The sequence below is a fragment of the Phyllostomus hastatus genome, unplaced genomic scaffold (assembly GCF_019186645.2).
Source record: "Phyllostomus hastatus isolate PE091 unplaced genomic scaffold, TTU_PhHast_1.1 phas_contig_468, whole genome shotgun sequence".
Lineage (NCBI taxonomy): Eukaryota > Metazoa > Chordata > Mammalia > Chiroptera > Phyllostomidae > Phyllostomus > Phyllostomus hastatus.
In genome coordinates, this window is record NW_025333884.1 from 1,060,570 (window position 1) to 1,080,922 (window position 20,353).

The window sequence follows — 20,353 nt, forward strand, 5'->3', positions numbered from 1 at the left end:
TGTTTGTTTGTATTTGTTTGCTCTTCAGAGTCCACACATAAGTGAAATCATATAGTGTTTGTCTTTCTCTGTCTGACTTATTTCACTCAGCATAATTCCTTTGCCTTGTTTTTTTAAATGTCCATCAAGCATCAAACTTTCTGAAATCTCATAACTAACATGACCAGTGTCCACTTAATAAACATGTAGGTTATTCCTAGTTTTTTAGCATTATCCACACCACGGGAGTCAATACCACTCTCTCCGAGATGAATTCCTAGGAGGAAAACCACCAAGTCCGAAGCCATCCTCTCGCGTCACGGTGAAGAAACTTTCCGAGCGAGCACGCTCTGATTCTGCCCTCTGCACTCACTGGCTGCCCATTTCCCACAAGGTCTGTTTGCTCTCTCTCTCTTGCTCAAATGTTTGTTCCACAGTAAGAAGGTATTCATGCACTTCCTATGTAATTAGAATGAAACAAGCCCTTCATTAAAAACACAAGCCCGGGAAGAAGAGAAACCAGCAAAGCCAGTTCAGGCAGAACCTCCCACCCTGTCCCCTGTCACAACTGCGTTGTCCCCAGCAAGCCTGGCCTGAAGCTGAAATGCACTTCTCAAGCATAAACATGGACCTCAAAGGTCAAACTTTGGGAAAAACACAGGGAGCCACTGAGGACATTCTCCCTCTCTGTGGGTTTTCATGGGACTAAATGCCCCTGCCCCTCAAGTCCTTCCTGTGTCACCTCCTTTCTCTTCTCTTCCTGCAGCTTCTGTTTGGGCAAGCACTGCGCGGAACACATCTAAGACCTCTGTCCAGTTCAACAAAAAAACACTTACGTTATGCAGAATCTGGCTTGTTGAACAAGGAAGACAAGAGGAAAGGAAAGCAGAGCTAGGAGCTTAGACATAGGAACTGGAAGAGCAAAACAAAATTTATTCCATTTTAAACACATCATGCTCTTCCTTTCTCGCCCTTTCCTTTCCCTTCCTGAACGAGAGCAAGTAGGTGTCTGGAAGAGGGACTGGAGGGAGGGATGCAGGGCTCAGAAGAGGGTGTCAGAGCTCAAGTGGGGTGAGCACGGCGTCCACCCCAGGGGCCGTGGGGTGTGAGCAGTGGCAGCTGTAAGAGATTGGAAATTTTCAGGGGGATGAGCAAATAAGTAAATCCATCAAGGACACTGAGAGCCAGAGTTCTTTCTCACTGAGGTAGAAATGACCTACAATTATGCAGATATATATATATATATATATCCATATCCCCTACCTCCATTCACTGAGAGAGCCTGGGTTAAGCAAGACCCCCGCAGCAATGAGAAATGTGTAACACTCAGTTTCTAAATGTTATTCTCCAGTGAAATACACCAGGGCTTCCTGGAGTGAAGGCTAATTCTAGGACTGGCACAGTGGGAGAACAAGGCTAGCCTCCTTGTGCCAGGAAGGGGGAAAATGCTCAAACGATGCTGCAGACAGGTTGGAAGAACACAGGAGCCAGCTCACGAGGGCTCCCACAGGCCAAACTGGGCACAATTCGAACATCAGACAAACCAGGATTATGAAGCAAAAATTTGATGAGGAATGGGATATTTGCAGGACCCCAGAATATGTCCCCAGAAAACACAGTCATTACCAAGGGGAAAGGGGTAACTCGGTAGTGGAGAAGGCTGGAGGACGCCCCCTTTCCGAAGTGAAGAGAGCCCACCATCTCTTCTGTGACGCTGCTGGCCGGGAGGCACAGCCCGACTCCAGAGGGAGGAGATGTCAGACCTGGTGCAACTGATGGACGTCCCACCTGAAACTGGCCTGTCACACTCACCAGAGTCGGGAAGGTCGAGGGAAGAATGAAGAATTTTTCCAGACTCGAGGAAGCTAAGGAGACAGGACCACTAACCTCGATGCTCGAGTTGAAAGTGAAACCTTTGCTTTGTTAAAAAGAAACAGACCCAAAATGCAGTTTTAGTCTCTACAAGGAAGGGAATTTTAAACCAATCCTTCCGGAATTTCCTGATAAACACTGGTGAGGTAATCTGCCCATAAAAACCTTCCTTTTTGTACAACTGCTGGGAGCTCCCTTCTGTTTGCTGGATGGGGTGCTGCCTGACTCACGAATCACTCGGTAAAGTCAGTTAGAGGTTCACATTTCCCCGGCTGAATTTGGGTTCTTCAGTACCCCGAAGAACCCAGTGTGGGTGACTGGTAAAACCTGAATGGACGGTGAGAATTAGATGGTCATAATTTATCAATGCCAGTCTGTTCTTTGTTTGAAGTTATACTTTCCTCATGGAGAAGGTCCTTGCTCATAGGGAACACACACTAAGCATCGGTAGGTGGTGGGGCCCGGTATTGGCAACTTACTCTCGTCTGATTTAGGAAAATTAATGTCTTTCATACTGTCCTCACACCTTTCTCTGTAATTTGAGATCTTTCCAATTTAAAAGAAAAGATTAAAGCAGTGCTATTAAAACGTGTCTGAACACACTGCAAGTAAGAAATAGTTCCGACATCAAGACCAGTATGCAACATATTTGTGAACGTGAAGCAAAAGCATCACGAAACAAAATATATTGTTCCTTTAAAATATAACATCAAATGTGTTTTTATGAACTGTCATTATAACACAGGAAACAAAAGTCCCAAGAGAAACAGTGAAGAAATAAACCCCAAAAACACTGGTGGGGCCTTAGTAAATCGATTTCAGGACCCATTGTCTCTGTCCAGCCTTTTTGCAGGCAGACTAAAGCAAACAGTTAGGTCATGCCCCGGGGACTGTTCTAAGTACTTTGCAAGTATTTCCTAATCCTCACAAGTATTTTAGAAGGAAGGTCAGGTTAATGCCCATTTTAAAGTTGCAGAAACAAAGGCCAAGAAAGATGAAGAAACTTGCCCAAGGCCGCACAGCTGGGAAAAGGTGGGGCTGGCTTAGTACTTCAGCCTGACTTCACAACACCCTGCAAAGGGGAAATTATCATCCCTCGCTTGACGGATTGGGGAACTAAGGCTCCGAGAGACACGAAATGGCCGGTCTGTGGTCACACTGGTACTGAAAAGCAGAGGCTGGTCCCCAAGACAACAGCCCTGCACCGTCAGGGAGAAAGGGTGCCAACGCTCAGATCCGAAGTCAGGAACCACCATTTGCTCCTCGGACCCGGCTATGAGAAGACAGCACTCCAGTCCGGCCGGCACTCCAGCTGTCCCTCTGAGGCTCAGCGTCCAGGACCGTATCCACAAACCACAGGTGGCTGTTTACATTTAGGTTTATTCAAATGAAAGAAAATTAAAGCTTTGGTGTCTCCCGCGTGTCGCTTATACTCTCACGCTCACGGCTCTCACGCTGCACGGCGCAGACGGGAATCACCACAGGAAGTTCTGGCGGGCGGGGCGGAGTCGGAGAGTGCATTGCCAGGTCTGGGCCATCACTCTTTCCAAAGTGGGGACTGGGGTATTCTGGGTATTCTTTAGTTTGGTGACGATCACAAGAGCACATTCTATCAGATGTTTTGTTAACAGCCACATTTAACTGTTTTTGCTGAAGTGGCACTGTCAGATTTTCACATAAATCAACAAGTCAGGCCCTGGCTGGTGTGGCTCAATGGATTGGGTGTAGGCCTGCAAACCAAAAGATCACTGGTTTGATTCTCAGTCAGGGCACATGCCCGGGTTGCAGGCCAGGTCCCCAGTTGGAGGCGTGCTAGAGGCAACCACACATTGATGTTTCCCTCCTCTTTCTCCCACTGTTCCCCTTTCTAAAAATAAATAAATAATTTTTTAAAATTAACAATTCAGGCCAAAAAGCCCATTAAGTAGCCCACAAACCCCAACTAGGGTTTCAGTCTGTGGTCGTGACCTCTCACAGTGCGTGTGAACTCTTACCTTGCAGATTTCTAAGCCACTGTCATGAAACCCCAGGTCTTGCCTCTGTCTTTGGCATTCTGTGTCATTCAAGAGTCAGGTATTGCCCGTCAAGAGCTACTGTGACAGGACATAGCTGAACAGTAGCCATTGTTAGGTAGGAGCTGACCAGCCGCCGTTCCCAGACAGCAGCCTTTCCCAGATAAGCAGTTGTCTCAAGGCCAAAACACTAACCTTCACTTCTGCTTCTGTATGCTTGCTTTTAGCAGTTGTTCCCCGCTCCCTTTTTGCCTTGTAACAAGAATATAAAGGAAACTCCAGCTTGAGCTCATTGCCCAGAATTTGGATTTTTTATCTCCTCTGGGTCCACATGCGTGAATAAACCCCACCTTGCAAACTCCAAGGCCGTCTGAGTCATCTTTTCCGTAACACTACAAGTGGAGAACATGGAAAACGGTGTGTGCAAATAAATAGCAGCTACCGATGGCCAAACGCTCTCCCCAGCTGGGGCAGCTGCAGACCCCGTCTTCATTGTCCCCACCCTGCCCCTTGGAAGCACGTGTGACCACACCCACTTTACAAGTAGGACACTTCAGTTCACAGCAGTGAAGCCATCTGCCCAAATCCACACCGGTAATAACTAGGGAACAGGAACTTGGACCTGCCCCATCCCCAACTCCACCTCCAGCTTCTTCCCCTGCATGGAGTTACCTCGCCCAAGCCAGCCAAGGAGAGACACAGATTCCAGCGGAATGATTCTGACTCAGCCCACGGGAGAGTTCACTGGACAGCCGTCAGAGTGGTCAGGATTGCAGGGCACCAGCAACAGGACCCATGCTGACACTAAGCAGGTCAGAGGTGGGGTAGAGACTAGGAAAGAGTAACAGGCATATGAAGGCAGAGGAAAGGTTGGTTTGGTTTGGTTTGGTTTGAATCAGTTTCAGAGAGAAGAGAAGGGAGGAGAAAAAAGAGGGCAAGAGACATCAATGTGAGAGAAGAACATCGATTGCGTTCTGCACACGCCCCCACCAGGGTCTGAATCTATATCCCAGGCATGGGCCCTGACTGGGAATCGAACCAGTGACCTTTCAGTTTGCAGGAGGACAGTCAATCACCTGAGCCACACAGGCTGGGGCCAAATGAAAGATTAAAAAAGGAAAGAAAAGATTAAAGAGGCTTTGGTCAGGTAGCTCACCTGGTTAGAGCACATCCAGATACACCAAGGCTGTGGGTTCCATCCCCTGTCGAGGCGCATACAAGAAGCAACCAATGAATGTATGAATAAGTGGAACAACAAATCATACTTCCCTTTCTCCCCTCCTTCCTCTCTCTCTAAAATCAATGAATTTTTAAAAATTCTTAAATTTCTTTTTTAAAAGGTTAAAGCTAAGAGAGAAGGGAGAAATGTCAGCTGGCTAAATTTTTCCACAGTCGATTTTCTGACATTTTCTCACCAGGCCCCAGGGCCTGCCCTCACCCCACATGGATCAAAATCACAGGTCTTTCCTCCACTCTCCACTAGAGTCCAGAGCTGGAGAATGGAAATTTCTGTATCTGCACCGTCCATACAGTGTCTAACAGGACAAAAGCCACTTTCTCAGACCCTCTCTCCCAGAGCTGGCTGGACTCCATGAAGCATGACTGACCCTAATTGTTTCATGAGCCTTTATCCTCAGGGCTAGAAAGTTCCTGGAAGTGCCCTGAAGGTGCAGAGGATCCGGGAACTTGCGAAACAGGACATGCCAGACCACGATGACCATCAACCCTGCACCCAAAGATGACATCGAGACAAGCTGCAACCCAGCTGAATCATCCTACCTACAGCCGCCCCGTCACCCAATAGAAACTCTCAGCCCTAACCCCTCGGGGCCGGTGCTGGTGCGGGTGCACCAAGCCCTTTGCCTCCCTCGGGAAAGTAAAATAAAATCTTTATTCTCTGCACTTTCTTCTCTTTGTGAATTCTTTCACTGCCCAGGTCACCGACCCCCCTAACAGTGGCCTCGTGTGGCTATTTAAGCACTTGAAATGTAACAGAGACACTGAATTTTAGTTTTTGTCTAATTTTAGTGAATTTGAACTTAAATGTATACAACCACATGTGGTGGGTGGCTCCCTAAGGAAGAGTGGAGTGCGCCACGGTGAGCCGTGGAAGGGCAGGGCAGGGCCTTCCTGTCCGTGTCCCACGACCCCTGACGTGCACCCTCTGGGGTGACCTCGAACAAGGGACTTAATCTTGTTTGTACCTCAGGCGCTGCACTCGTACGATGGAGCCTCAGAAAGTGTTCCAGGGGTATGGGTCCAAGTGGGGGGCAAAGGGGTGTGTACCGCGTGGTCTCTCCAGCTTGTCTGTGGGTGTAAAAGTTTTCACCATTGAAGTTGGGAGACCAAACGCTAGAACTGCTTTGAGAGAAGGCTCTATATTCAATGGTGTGTGGAAAGTGCTTGCCACAGTGCCTGGCACAAAGAAACAATGGGTGCTTTTAACTTTCTTCTTTTTAAAGGTTATTTATTTACTTATGTATAGAGAGAGAAGGGAAGGGAAGGAGGAACAGAGAGACAGGAACATTGACATGAGGGAGAAACATTGACCTGCTGCCTCTGCCCTAGGGACCAGGGTCCAAACCCGCAACCCAGGCATATGCCCTGACCAGGAACCACACCGGCAACTCTTGGCTTTTCAGGACAACACCCAGCCCCCTGAGCCACACAGATCAGGACAATGAAGGGTGCTTTTAAAAATACCTGGCAGCCCTGTGTGGTGTGGCTCGGTGGACTGAGTGCCAGCCTGCGAGCCAAAGGGTCACAGGTTCTATTCCCAGTCAGGGCACATGGATGGGTTGCAGGCTGGGTCCTGGTTGGAGGCAGTTGCAGGGGGAATGGGGGGGCGACATGAGAGGCAACCACACATTAATGTTCCTCTCTGTCTTTCCCTTCCCCTCTCTCTAAAAAATATAAATAAATGAAATCTTTTTAAAAAATAAATAAAAAGAAAATCATTTAATAACTACTTCCTAGATGCCAGGTTCTGTCCTGTTTTATGTACATTAGCTCATTTTCTTTTTTTAATTTTAAAAACATTTTCTTGAAGAGCAATATAAATCAAGTGTAAAATTATTTGAACTTTATACACATTATTTATATTTATATTCACCTGAGCAGTGGCCTCATGAGTCAAGATATTGCTTATCACTTGACAAACTGCTCCTTCATATCCTGTGGCTGCCAACACTGACTGCCCCACCCCTGGCCCCGCCGCAGAGGTCAGTACTGCTCTGAAGTTAGGTTTGATTCTGGCTGAAATTCAGGTAAGTGGGATCAGACAGAGTGCACGCTTTTGTCTTCTTTTTGAGACTCTCCCAAACAGCCTTATCTTAACCTAGGACCGCAGGCTCTTCGTTAGGATGCAATGGCGGCTGGGAGGGCGAGCACCGGCCTGACACCCTCGGCGGCCTCTGGCCTTCCCAGACGGACTGCGCTGGTGATTGTGCAATTCTCCCAACAGCTGTGGCTAGTTTTGGTTTCAGATTATAACCATCACAAAGTATGACATTTTAAATAAAGAAAAAAGTAGGTACAGTTCTGTTTTGTAAATATTAGCTCATTTTAATCCTCACAACTTTTCTAGGTGGTATGTTTTTATTTATTTCCTTTTAGTACAGTATTATTACTGTCTGACATTTTTTTAAGTTTTTGACATAATTTCAGACTTAAGGCAAAGTCATGAAAATGACACAGAGAATTCCCATATACCTGTTAGGCAGGAGAGACAGCAAACCCAGGCAGGGAGGAGGGAGATACATCCCACCCACTGACTCAGCAGGCCCTGCAATTCTGTGTATTGTCTCCACTATCTGGGAAAGAAAGCCTTGGAAACTGAGCTTTCAACCCAAGGTCTGAAAGGCCAGAAAGACTCATAGTGCCTGAAGGAATAAGCCCGTTAACACCTTAGGGTATTCACACAGTTCTGAAAAGCTAGCACCACCCTTACCTGTCAATCAATATGTAACCTCTTCACCCTCCCCCATCCCACCAACTATATTAAGTCCCCAGAACAAAGGACCTCTCTCTTGCTCTTGCCTTTCTTCCCCAGGAGGGCAAGGTCTGTCCTCTTCCAAGAGAGGACCTCACCAATAAACCCTGCTTGCTCGATAGTAGAACCTGATCCATAATTCTTTACTGCATTGGCAAGAAGGCACGGGCTTCTGGGAGTCTCTCCCTTCACATAAATGGTCCCGTGAGGGATCACACCCTTGGTCTCCAGCCGTTTGGAACACAGTGAGTATGTTCTCACACCTTTGGGGTAAGGGAGATGCTGCGCTGTGGGGGCGGGGCATGCAAACCACCTGCGTTTGGAGGTAGAAACAATGAAATCTGAAATCAGTGCTCGGGCTCAGCCTGGGCTCCGAAGACAAAAGAGTCACTTCTTGCCTCCAGCCTGAGTTTTCGGGCATTCCTTCGTGAGTGGGGGCCTTGCAGAGGTGTCTGGGGCCAACCCCTAAGATGTGCAGGGGCCTCACAGGGAACTCCTATCACGGTAACGTAACTTAGGCTCCTCGGGGACGTGCAAAATAAGGGCCAGTCACCCAGCACTCTGAGGCCCCTGGCTGTTGAATGAGATGGGTGGGGATGGCCAAAAGGGTAATGGCCTTCGGGAGCCCCTCTCAGGAAACGACACATTTTGAAAGTATGACCCAAGACAACGCTTCTTCCAGGGTGGTCCGGAGATGCCCAAAGCTTGGACACTGTAGTTTAAATCATTGGCCTGCAGTAAGCTTACAGAATCTTTTTCCATCCCAGCGGACTTCCAGCAAGTCCATTTGCATCCGAATACTCCTTGCAGGAACGGGAAGAGGGGGCACTGTTACATCTTCCAGGTAAATATCTCTCTCCCTTCCTCTCCCCTCCCCCTCTCCACACACGGGCACAGGTGGAGCCCTTAAAAGCCACTAGGGCACTCGCTGTCGCGAAAGACACTGGTGAGAGCAAGGACACGCCAGGTTTAGGTTTCCCTGCGGCCGCAAGCGGAAGTCCGGGCAAGGAGAGGCACGCCGCCACGCAATCCCACTCCCACCCCCATGGCACGTTCCCCACTGGGGGCTACTTCTGGAGAGGAGAGGGCAAGATTTCAGCCTTGGCTCTTCCAGAGCCTATTCTCTTAACTCGGGCTTTTCGTCCAGATTTGCCTCACCCCTAAGTCTTTTTGTCCCCTTCTCTGACCACCCCATTCACATCTCTACCACTCCCTTGTCTGTCTGCTTTACAAAGAACTTCTGTGTTTTCCAGCCCAGCGGGCCAGCTAGTCCCCTAAGGCCATGCTTTCCCATCACTACTGTCCAGCCTACTCGTTGCCTGCCTGACCCAAGCCTTGCCTCCGACTTCAGCTTTAAATTGGGCTTGGCCCCACTGGGGCTCTGTTAATTAGGAACTTTGGTACCAGAGGAAAAATCTCACCCCCTCCTAGAGTGTAGAACTGGGAAAGGAAAATGGGGAACTACTGGGCCCTGGGAACAATAGGGAGCTTAACTCAGACTCCTTAGAAGGCAGAACCAGCAGGGCGCCTCCCCCTCCAGGGCTAAGGTAAAAGGTGACGCTTTAAAACTCGGGCTGTTTTTCAGTCCCACCTGAGGCCTGAGCCTGATATCTCTGCCCCAACTCCCTGCTGAGAAGTAACTGGAAAAGACACTGGCATTAGGGCTGCCTGTCACTACCAAATCCAATTAAGCAATGACAGCGATTGAATCTTTTATGGGCACTTTATTCAGATGGCCGGCAATCCGAGAAGATGGTGAGTTCATACCCTAACAAACCATCCTGCCTTCTCTTTCCTGGCCAGATCTTTTATAAGGGGGGTAGGGGGAGGACAAGCAAGGTGAGGTGAGGGCTTTGAAATTCAGGGAGGATTAGATGAGCCAAGCTGCAGGCTTCCTGGTCTCAGCAGTTAGCTGTTCCCAAGGGGGCAGGTCACACAAAAGGCCCAGATGCCTCCAACCTGTCCCCAGGTGGTAATCTCTAGCCAGTGCCCCAGGAGGTCAGCTGCTTTTCCCAGGAGCCAGGATGGGCCTTATCTGTAGTTTCTGAAACAAAAGCTTAACACACACATTACTTGCTAGACTTATAACTTTTTACCTTAAGCTAAAATTTTCCAAGTCTTGAGTCCCCTATCAAGACTTGAGCTCCCAGAGGATGCAGGAACTACTAAACTCTTTCTCCAACCCCACCCCCCAGGGGCCAGGCAGTTCTTCCTTCCACTACCCTTTTTTCCCTTTTCTGGAAAGGGAATCAAGAGTCCATTCCTGCTGTACCCCCTTAATATGTATCCTTTCTAACTGCTCACAGTTTGATCCTCAGAACTTAAAAAAAGACCGACTGATCTTTTGTTGTTGTTTTTTTGTAACAAAGCTCGGCCCCAATATCCACTAGGGGATGAGGAGGTTTGACCATTCCGTGGGACCCTAAACTATAAAACAATTCTACAACTTAGCCTCTTTTGTAAACGTCTAAACGCCTCAAAAGTGGTCAGAGATCCCTTACACCCAAGCATTTTTCTATTTGAGGGACCGTAGGGGTTTATGCAAAAAGTACAGATTTAGTTGCGCTCACTGATTCATCCTTCCACTCCCAGATGCTGGCGGAACCAGTCCCGGCCCCAGAGGCCCCAGGGGAGGCCCTTTCTCAGCCTCCCTCACTGCCGCCACACCCGGGGTCCCCAGCACAGCCACCGGCTCCTACTTTTCCTGCCCCTAAAACTGCACCGACTGCTAAGCCTTTGCCCGTAATAGGAACAGCAGGAGAATCCGGCCACCGGCTGACACAGACCTCCCTCCCTCACTGACCTCAGGCAGGTCAGAGCTGGCCTTGGGAACTACTCGGACAATCTGGACAAATATACAGACGCTTTCCAGCACCTTCCGTTAGCGTATGAACTGGCCTGGAAAGACGGAATGGTAGCTCTGGGACAAGCTTTATCAGACAGCGAACGGGAAAAAGTGAAGGGGGCCAGAAAGCTTGCTAACAACTTACATCTGTCTGAGTGTTACAGAACAAACAAGGGGGGCCTGGGACGATATATTATTACTGAAAGAAGCCCCCAGGTCCGTTATGTCCGCCGCCAGAGGAAAGACATCTCTCAATGCCAGAGATTTGTGAAAAGGAAAGGAAATGTTTATTTAATGCTGTACAGACTTAAAGTAGTGACCTAATGTCTTCACCAAAATCCCAAAGTCCCTTAAAACACCCACAAACAGACACAGTCCTTCCTTCCTTCCCCCTTTGCCCAGTCCAGAGTACTGTATCTCCTAAAGCTTCGGGGGTCCCCACTCTGACAAAGGCACGTGGTCCTCTCTCCCCGGGCCACGGGAGTCTCCACTCTGTCAAGGCTGCGTGGTTCTCTCCCTCAGGGCCGCGGGAGTCTTCACTCTGCTAAAGCTGTGTGGTTCTCTCTCTCCAATGGCTGCTGCATTTCCGTTTAAATCCCCGCGCCCATCTTCCTCTGCAGCCCCATTTCCAACTCCTCCCACACTAGGCTTCACATGCCAGAACTCATACCCTTCCAGCTTTACTGGACTGCCATCATGAGTCTGGGCAGGTGTGGCCCCATGTCCTGGAGCCAATCTTCTCCAAGCTCCCATGCAGGTGCTGTAGCTCGGGGGACCTGCCCCCAGTCACATCTTGGTGGGGAAGTTACTTCCATTCCCCTGGCTCAGGGCATGGCCACAGCTATTTAACATATCTAAGCGACCAGCCAAAGGCTATAGATATGTTAAATGACCACACCAGAGGGTAGCTGCAAGGCTGTTGCTATGCAAAACAGCTCTCAATGGCCCTGCTCCATTTGTCCCTTCCCCCAACCCACACCTGGGGAGTGGGAGTGAGTACATCCAAAAATCCCCTGGACACCTTGAGTTCTGGACCCCATTTCAAATGCCTGTTTGGGGTCCCCCCTCTTAGCTGTACCCTGTAACATGAACACAAATATCCTACCGGAGAAACAGCGGTTCCCCTTCTGGGCCCCCAATGGGATTATTATAGTAATCCCCACAAGTGGGAACAAAACCATTTCTCACTTTGTATTAAGGCTGGATTCAAGGCAGGCCACCAAACGGCCATTAACTACTCCGAGGAGTTTGCTGTTACCCAGGGCCCCGATGAAAACCCTATCACTTTCCTAGAAATGCTGAGAAAAGCTCTCGTCAAGCACACTGACCCAGACTCACAGTCTTAGGAGGGACTAGTGATACTAAGGGATAAATTTTTAACTGAGCCGGCTTCTGATACTAGGAAAACATTAATTACAAAAACTTATCCAGGGACCTGAGGTTTCCTTGGAGGAGATGCTGACCACAGCCAACACAGTATCTTTATTGTCATGACCCAGAAAAGGAGGCCAGGGCTCGGGAGAAAGCAGGACCAGAAGGAGACTAGGCCCACCCAAGTTCTAGCCATGCTCACGGGGCCTCCACAGCTACATCCTACGGGCCCTGCACAGACCACTCCAATGACACTGAGTGTTGTAGCATCCAGCAAACGCGAGAACAAATATCGGAGACTTTCAGGGTATCAAAGATGTTACTTTATTGGCCAAGTTTAACCTGCGCAGGGGCGAACTCTCAAAGTGTCCAGTGACACAGTGCCCACAAGGAGCTGCAAACGAGAGCCGTGCCGAGCGCTTACAACTACGTTCTTATACAGGGGAGGGCAAGCAAGCGTTATACAGAAGCAGACGTGGCAGTTAGTAATTCGCTTACAAAGACCACGCGCGGGAATTTCAAACCAAGCATTCTTTCATAAGGCGGGAAGGCAGGATGTTTGTTCATTAACCGAGTAATCTCCTGGCTCTAGCTAGCTAGGTTCTTATTTTCTGATTAAAACTACAAAGCATTGCTTATCTAGCCTACCCAGGGGAGAGCATCTGCTAGACACAGGATGTTTGCTTAACTGCACTCTGTCTCTTTTATCATTTCTTTTTAGCTACAATGTGGTTCTTGTTTACTAAGGTTAAATTTAGTTCTTAATTTCCTTATTCCCAACAAGTGTCGTGTGTGCCGAGAGAAGGGGCATGGCACAGAGGAGTGTCCTAATCAAAATAAGCTGCCTCAGATGCCCTGCTGCAAATGCAAAACTACAGGCCATTGGGCAGCCCCCTCAGCCTGGGGCAGCAGCTGCCCTGCAAAAGGTAACTCAGGGCTAAAGCTGTCAGCCCCGGTCGGCCCCACCTCAAGAGGTCACCATCACTGGACTGGAGCCCAGGGTATGCATGGATGTGGCAGGTAGAGCAATAACCTTCTTATTAGATGCAGGGGCCACCTAGTCTGCCCTTATCGCCTTCTCCAAACCCCTTCTCCCGATCCTGCCCGTCCTGGATGCACAGGAGGGCCCACCACTAAGAATTCCCTCCTCCTCTGGGCTTCCTCGGGGATGGATATGACTTTACTCACTCCTTTCTTGTAGACCCTGGATGCCCACCTCCCGTCCTCCGTCGGCCTCTTCTCCAATTGTTAGGAGCCAAAGGAGTCACAGGAGGGAATCCTGCCTTAAGACCGCCTCCCCGCAGGTTAGTTACACAAACTGAAGGCCATCTAAGTACTCTTGCCCCCGGAAGGGAGGGACAGATGGACCCAGTGGTCTGGGACACCGGAGTCCCTGGTCAGGCTGGAAGTGCTCCGCCAGTCTTCAGCGGCCTCAAAGATCCCTCACAGATTCCCTACCTGAAGCAGCACCCCCTAAGACCCAAGGCAAGGGTGGGGCCTCAGCCTATAACTTCTAAATTTCTTTCTCATGGGCTACTTAAACCCACAAGCTCCCTTGTAACACTCCTTTATTAGTGGTCAGGAAAAAGGACAACTCCTATAGATCAGTCCAAGATTTGAGAATCAACAATGAGGCACTGGTTCCACTGAACCCTGTGGTTCCCACCCATACCCTCGCCTGGGAACCATTCCTGTGGATACTGCACAGTTTACTGTATTAGACCTAAAGCATGTGTTCTTTTGCATCCCCCTGGACATAAAGTCCCAATTTATTTTTGCTTTTGAATGGACAGTCCCTGAGAGGTGGTCCAGTTAGAGCTCAGTTTCAGGCAAAAACCTAGTCAGGATGTGTCGGCCCCACTGTAGCCCCCAAGAGCCCAGGTTTTAATAAAAATTGGGAAAGACAGTTCCCTATTCTTATGTCTTCTCCAACAGCCATCAGGGTTCCTGGCGTCTCCAGCTGGGTGCATCACTCCCAAGTCCAACCCTGCAAAGAGTCAACTAAACCCCCAGGACTTCCGGAACAGCAGGACGATGCTGCATCCTGCCGTGAGCTGGCGGAGGGCCTCAAACTCCTCTTCCACAAGACTACTCTTGAGTCTGATAAGTAGCTTCCTGTTTTACCCCTCACCCCCTTTCGCTCATGCTAAATCTCTACCTAACACTGCCTATGAGTCAGCCAATCACACAGCCCAATCTTTAAAATTAAATTCTTCCAGTTGGCTTTATCTTTCCACCCGGAGCTGGGGCTATGTTCAGCCACTGGCACCGGAACAGTGGGGAAATGTCTCTGCAACCCTGGATGAAAAGACTGTACATTCCAGCCCCTGGGGCATCATAGCCACTCAAAACCTTGCTAAGCAATTGCCCAGGACTTTCTCCACTAGCAGTCAACGCTCCCCTAGAGGGCCTCTGTTTGCTCACTTAATAAACCATCTGCAGGTCAGCTACCCCTTCTGCATTGTCAGTAATGCTCCAGGAGGCACGCCTGTGGGAAGGCTTGCTGACAGCCAATGCCGACAAAATTTTCTAATCCCAAATCCCCCGCTCACAAACACTACTCGTGGAATTCTCCTCACCGCAATACCCTATATCTCTGGGGGAATTCCTAACCCGGGGGACGAAACAAATTTCATACACACCCGCTTTCCAAAGCCGGTGGTCCCTAGCCCGCCTTTAGACAAGAACTCACCCAAAACAGCTTACTGCCAAGGCAGGCCATCCTATTCAGTGAATAATTTCCTCCCACGAGAAAGAAAGGACTGCATCACTCTGTACCGCAGCTCTCAGGTCGCCGTACATTTTGGACTGAAGAGGGGCTCTATCTTCACTGAATTTATAAATAGCACAAGTTTCCACAATCCCATAATAGACCCCCTGGTCGCGGCCTCGCTGGCGGCACAAGGACTGCAATGGTGGGGCACCAAGTACCCAAGGGCCAAGCAACTAGTCAAGGGCAGATACGTCTCTGTGGAAACCCAGCCAGTTAAGCTGGCAGAAATTGCTCTGATGGCAGAAATACCTGCTTTGACAGGCGTCTATTGGGTCTGTGGGTCCCAGGCATACCGGACCCTCCCTCCACAGTGGAGGGGAATCTGCTCCCTGGGGTATGTTCTTCCCAACATTTTCTTCGCGTGGGGAAACGCCTCCCTCCCATTCCCGTTATGAGGACAAGTACAACTTTTCAAAAGGGCCTGTCCCCTTATTCCTCTAATGTCACTTATTGGGATTCTCTCCGCCTCGGGAACTGCGGTAGGGGGATCTTCATTCGGAACCCACCACCACCACCATCACAGGAAAGAGCTGAGTCATTAACTAAAACAGGGGAAATGCTGGCAGCACCCCAAGGGCAACTGGGACTCATTGGCTGGAGTTGCCCTCCGCAATCAACGGGCATTTGACACTCCTCAGCCTCAGTGGGAGGAATGTGTTTGTACCTCAAGGGAGAGTGTTGCTTCCACATTAACGAGTCAGGGCAGGTCCAGCAAAACATCCAAAGCATCCTTGAGTCTGCATCTAGGATCCAAAGTTTGACCTCTTTTGGGGACTCAAATGCATGGCTTCTATCCCTCTTTGCAGCACCATTACTAATTATACTAGTAATATTACTATTTGGACCCACAATAATCAACTTATTAACTGAATTTATCTCTCATAGAATAGAGACTATAAAGCTATAAATGACTATCATGGACAACTGTCAGCCTCTGGGACTGGAGGCTCCAGGCATCATCACGGCCGATGGCAGGCACCTCCCTCCGCCTCCTCTGACTGATGGGTAGCGAGCAGATGGACCCAAAGAAGGCTCAACGCCCTTTCACAGCAGGAAGCAGCCAGAGCGGTCGTCGCCCCCAAGCCCCCAAAGATCTGGGTTCTGAATGCTCGAGGGGGGGCGGTTAGGTAGGAGAGACATCAAACCCAGGCAGGGAGGAGGAGGGACACCTGTCCCACCCACTGACTCAGCAGGCCTTGCAATTCTGTGTCTATGTTTCACTTTCTGGGAAAGAAAGCCTTTGAAACTGCTTTCATACCAAGGCCTGAAAGAGCCCAAAGTGCCTAAAGGAAGAAGGCCATTAACACCTTAGGTATTCATGCCCCTGTCCCGGAAAGTAGCACCACCTTTACTTGCCAATCACTGTAACCTCTTCACCCTCCCCCATCCCACCAACTGTGTAAGTCCTCGGAACAAAGGATCTCTCTCTTACTCTCACTTTTCTTCCCCACCTGGGCAAGGCCTGTTTTCTTCCACGAGAGCATGTCACCAATAAACCCCATTTGCACAATAATAGACTCACTGATCTAATTTTCCACTGCATTGGCAAGAAGAACCAAAGTTTGCCTTGGCTGGTGTGGCTCAGTGGGTTGAGTGCAGAGCTTCAAACCATAGGGTCTCTGGTTGATTCCCAGTCAGGGCACATGCCTGTAACGGAGTGCAGCCAGGTTCCCCCCAGAGGGATTTGTAATGAGTTCCAGAACTCAGGATGTCCAAAAAATATAGGATGTCCTCACCCCTACAAGTCTGGACTGGGGGGACGGGGCACATGGAACAGGGCCACTGAGATGTATTTCATGTCAGCATTTGGCCAGCTTCATACCTTATATGCAAATGGTTAGTTTACATATCTATAACTTGGCTAGCTTCCTAGATATGTTAAGTAGCTGTGGCCACACTTTGAGCCAGGGGGATGGAAGTGACTTCAACCCATGAGTAACTGGGCAGCAGCTCCCCCTGATTACACTGCCTGTGTGAGAGCTTGGAGATGGTTCACTCCACACCGTGGGTCCACACCGGCCCAGATTTACTACGGCAGCCCAGAAAGGCAGGAAAAACATGGGAGTGCCAGCAGATGCAGCCAGTTGTGGGAGGAGTTGGAAGTAGGGTTGCAGAGGAAGATTTACAGCAGGATTTAAACCCAGGTGTGACAGCCATGCGGGGTCTGACCATGCAGTTTGGGGGGTTAACCACGTGGTTTTGGGACTCCCTTTGCCATGTGACTTAGGAAGCAGGAAAGCAAGATATAGCAGCCATGCAGAGCTCTCTCAGCAGTTTGGAAGAATGCAGAGGAGACAGTGCAGGACTAGGGACGGGGACAATGGGAGACCTCACAGGAAAGGAGAAGGATGAAAGGACTCTCGCTGGTGGACCATGAGAAGGTGCCGTGTGACTTTGGATTAAGAACTGGAGATTGAGGTGACACAGCTGCAGGTACTGGGAACCACGGGAAGCCTGCCAGGCAAGCATGAATGGCTGGGAAGAACCGGGAGCTAACAGAGCCACAGACTTCTATTTCCCCTGAGATACGGTACACCTGCCTGGCCTGGCTGGGCAAAGCGGGGAAGGAGGGACTGCGTGCATTTGTGGGTGTTTCAAGGAACTTTGGGATTTTAATGCAGACAATAAGTCATTACTCTAAGTCTGTGTAACTTTTGAATAAATAGTTCCTTTCCTTTTCACCAAACTCTGGTATTAAGAGCCAAAATTCTGATTCCTTGGTGGCAGGCAAAGAATCCACAGTGACAGAGGGACCCCGTATCTGGACCCCCCCCATTGGTCCCTTCTGTAACATGCCTGGGTCCCCAGTGGGGCGCACAAGAGGCAACCACACATTGATGTTTTTCTTCTCCCTCCCTTCTCCTCTCTCTAAAAATAAACAAATAAAACCTTTAAAAAAAGGAAAGAAAAAGAAGAGGAACCGAGTTTCTCCCATAACATACCCTCAATCTGATTCCCCAAAGATAACATTTTGCCACAGTTATTCTTTTCTCTGTCTCTATCTGCACGTTTTTTCCTGAGCAGTTTGGGAGTAAGTAGCAGACGAGTCCCCCTTCTCTATACATCTGTGTGTACTTCCTAAACCAAGGGTATCTCTTACATAACCGTAGCACATTCATCTAAATCGGGAAATCGACATCAAACATAAAAGATCTAATTTGGGGCCTTTCTCCAGATTCTGTCAATGGCTTAAGCTGCATCTCTGGTGGCAAAAGCAGCCCCGGATCACACACTGTGTTGGGTTGTGTTCTCTTGATCCCCCTTCGTCTGGAGCAGGGCCGCTGTCGTTCTCGGCGTTTCCTGGCGTGGACGTGTTTGACAAGCAGGGATCAGTCACTTTGTGGGACGCCCCTCGGGTTGGGCTCAGCGGCTGTTTCCTCCGGCCTCCCTCTGACTTCCCTCAGAGGGCCAGGTGGTTCTCGATCGCCCAGCACCACGGGAGCGCTGCCACCCACTTCTCAGCGCGTCATCCCGGGAGGCCACGGCGTCTCGGCCCCATTACTGGTGTCGCCTCGGTCGATCACTTGGCTCCAGGGGTGGCCGCCAGGTTTTTCCTCTTTGTGTCCCTATTTCCCATGTGTAAATGGTAAGTGTCTCGTGGGGATATCATTTGTGGGCATGTAGATATAGCGCCTGTGGGTTGCGTGCTTTTCCCCACGCCGCCAAGTAATGCACACCCTTCTGACACTACCTGAGGCCGTCTACCCAAGACACGTCTGTCGGGAGCTGACCAACAGCTGACCTTTGACACAGTCGGCTCGAGTGAGACGCATCTGCACAGCAGAGGCAACTATGGTCGGATCTCCTGTCTATCACCTCCTGTGTGCCTGTCCCTGCAAGCAACAGGTGGTGGGATTTTTAAATACCTGTGTGTTATAATAAAAACTCTGCACGATGCCTCTGATTCTGCACAAAATGACTTGTTGACCACAGAATAGAGACTCCTAGCAACCCTAATGTTACCTGTTTCCCTCACCTGGGAAGTTAAGGACAAAATTAAACTATGGGCAGACCAACTGCTAGAACGCTGGAGGAGGCCGTTGATAGGAATGTTTCTTAGGGAGTCACCACCTGAAAGCTTAAGACTTATTAGAGCCACTACCCCTTCCATACCCTGGACAGGAGTGTATAGAAATAAGGAGTTCCAGTTGAGAATAATAATCTCAATACATGGAAACGAGCACAAAACATGGCCCCTCCCCAAGATATATAAATCAAAAAATATAGGCCAAAAATTAGTTATTTGATTGAGATAAATTTAATTTTAATGGATAATAGTTGATTTCTATATACCTATAAATCATCCCTTGCACCCTTTTAATTTAGACCAATTCCTAGAATTCTAATAGATACCTAGTTACTAATTAGCACCTGAAAGTTTGTGCCTGTATAGCTTTGTTGGCTAACTGATTAATGACCCTTTTGGTCAAAATAACCTTTGTTTAATATGGTCGATCTGTGGAACTTCCTGTACTTTTCAGTTATTTCTTTGTTTAACATGATTGATCTGTAAAATCTTCTGTGTTTTTAGAAATTATTTCTGTGGTAACCGTTTCTGTTTTAATAATCACACTATGCATTGAATGTTGTATAACCTCCCCTATAAAAATAAAGATTGAAGCCCTGGCTGGCGTAGCTCAGTGGATTGAGCACGGGCTGGGAACCAAAGTGTCCCAGGTTTGATTCCCAGCCAGGGTACATGCCTGGGTTGCAGGCCATAACCCCCAGCAACCGCACATTGATTTCTCTCTCTCTCTCTCTCTCTCCCTCCCTTCCCTCTCTAAAAATAAATAAATAAAATCTTTAAAAAAAATTAAAAAAAATAAAGATTGATTTTTCTCGGTGAGTCAGTTGGGCCCAATAAGCCTGGCTGTCTTCCAGCACCCCACCCGGTGTCTCAATTCATTCGTTTCACCTTAGCTGTGCATCCCTCGGGGACCCTGAGACCCCACTGAGGCTGGACCCTGGCACACGTCAAATTCCACAGGTAGGCGCTCAGTCTCACAAGACCTCCCCCCACCCCAGCCCTTCAGATGTCAGGTCGAAGCTCAGCCAGTCAAGGCTGTCACCTGGCTTCTGACCCCCTCCGTGGTTCTCACAGCCCCCTCCGTGGGGTCGATCAATTTGCTACAACGGCTCACAGAGCTTTTTATTTTTTATGTTTTTAGTTATATTTTATTTTATTGATTATGTTGTTACAGTTGTCCTGATTTTTCCCCCTTTGGCCCCTACACCCAGAAACCCCTGGTCCCTCAGGCAATCCCCCCACCTTTATTCACATCCATGGGTCATGGTATAAATTCTTTGGCTGCTCTCTTTCCTATACTGTACCTTATTATATCCCCATGGCTAGTCTGTAACTGCCTACTTGTATGTCTTAATCCCCTCACCTCTCACCCATTCTCCCACACCCCTTCCCATCTCTTCGTCTTTAACCTTTAGTGTTTTAACTATGATGTGTCTTGGGGTGGGCCTCTGTGCATCCATCTTGTTTGGGACTCTCTGTGCTT

General features: G+C 49.0%; 1 protein-coding gene across 2 annotated transcripts; it reads left to right on the forward strand.

Annotated features, from left to right (window-relative positions):
* Positions 1-7,922: 7,922 nt before the first annotated feature.
* On the forward strand, positions 7,923-16,337 carry LOC123823028 (syncytin-2-like). Of its 2 annotated transcripts, XM_045845321.1 has the most exons (4): positions 7,923-8,099; positions 8,622-8,698; positions 13,272-13,374; positions 14,006-16,337. In XM_045845321.1, exons 3-4 carry the CDS (start codon positions 13,279-13,281, stop codon positions 15,236-15,238), a joined length of 1,329 nt encoding a protein of 442 aa, XP_045701277.1. In that variant the 5' UTR covers positions 7,923-8,099; positions 8,622-8,698; positions 13,272-13,278; the 3' UTR covers positions 15,239-16,337. The 2 variants fall into 2 exon arrangements, with proteins under 2 accessions (XP_045701277.1, XP_045701279.1); XM_045845323.1 differs by lacking the exons at positions 7,923-8,099; positions 8,622-8,698 and adding an exon at positions 9,463-9,609.
* Positions 16,338-20,353: the final 4,016 nt, after the last annotated feature.

Excerpts from the sequence above, each read along its gene's own strand:
- LOC123823028 (XM_045845321.1), top strand. The coding sequence starts at position 13,279 with ATGCCCACCTCCCGTCCTCCGTCGGCCTCTTCTCCAATTGTTAGGAGC. Across the intron at positions 13,375-14,005 it reads TTAAGACCGCCTCCCCGCAG|CCATCAGGGTTCCTGGCGTC; the intron begins GTTAGTTACACA and ends CTTCTCCAACAG.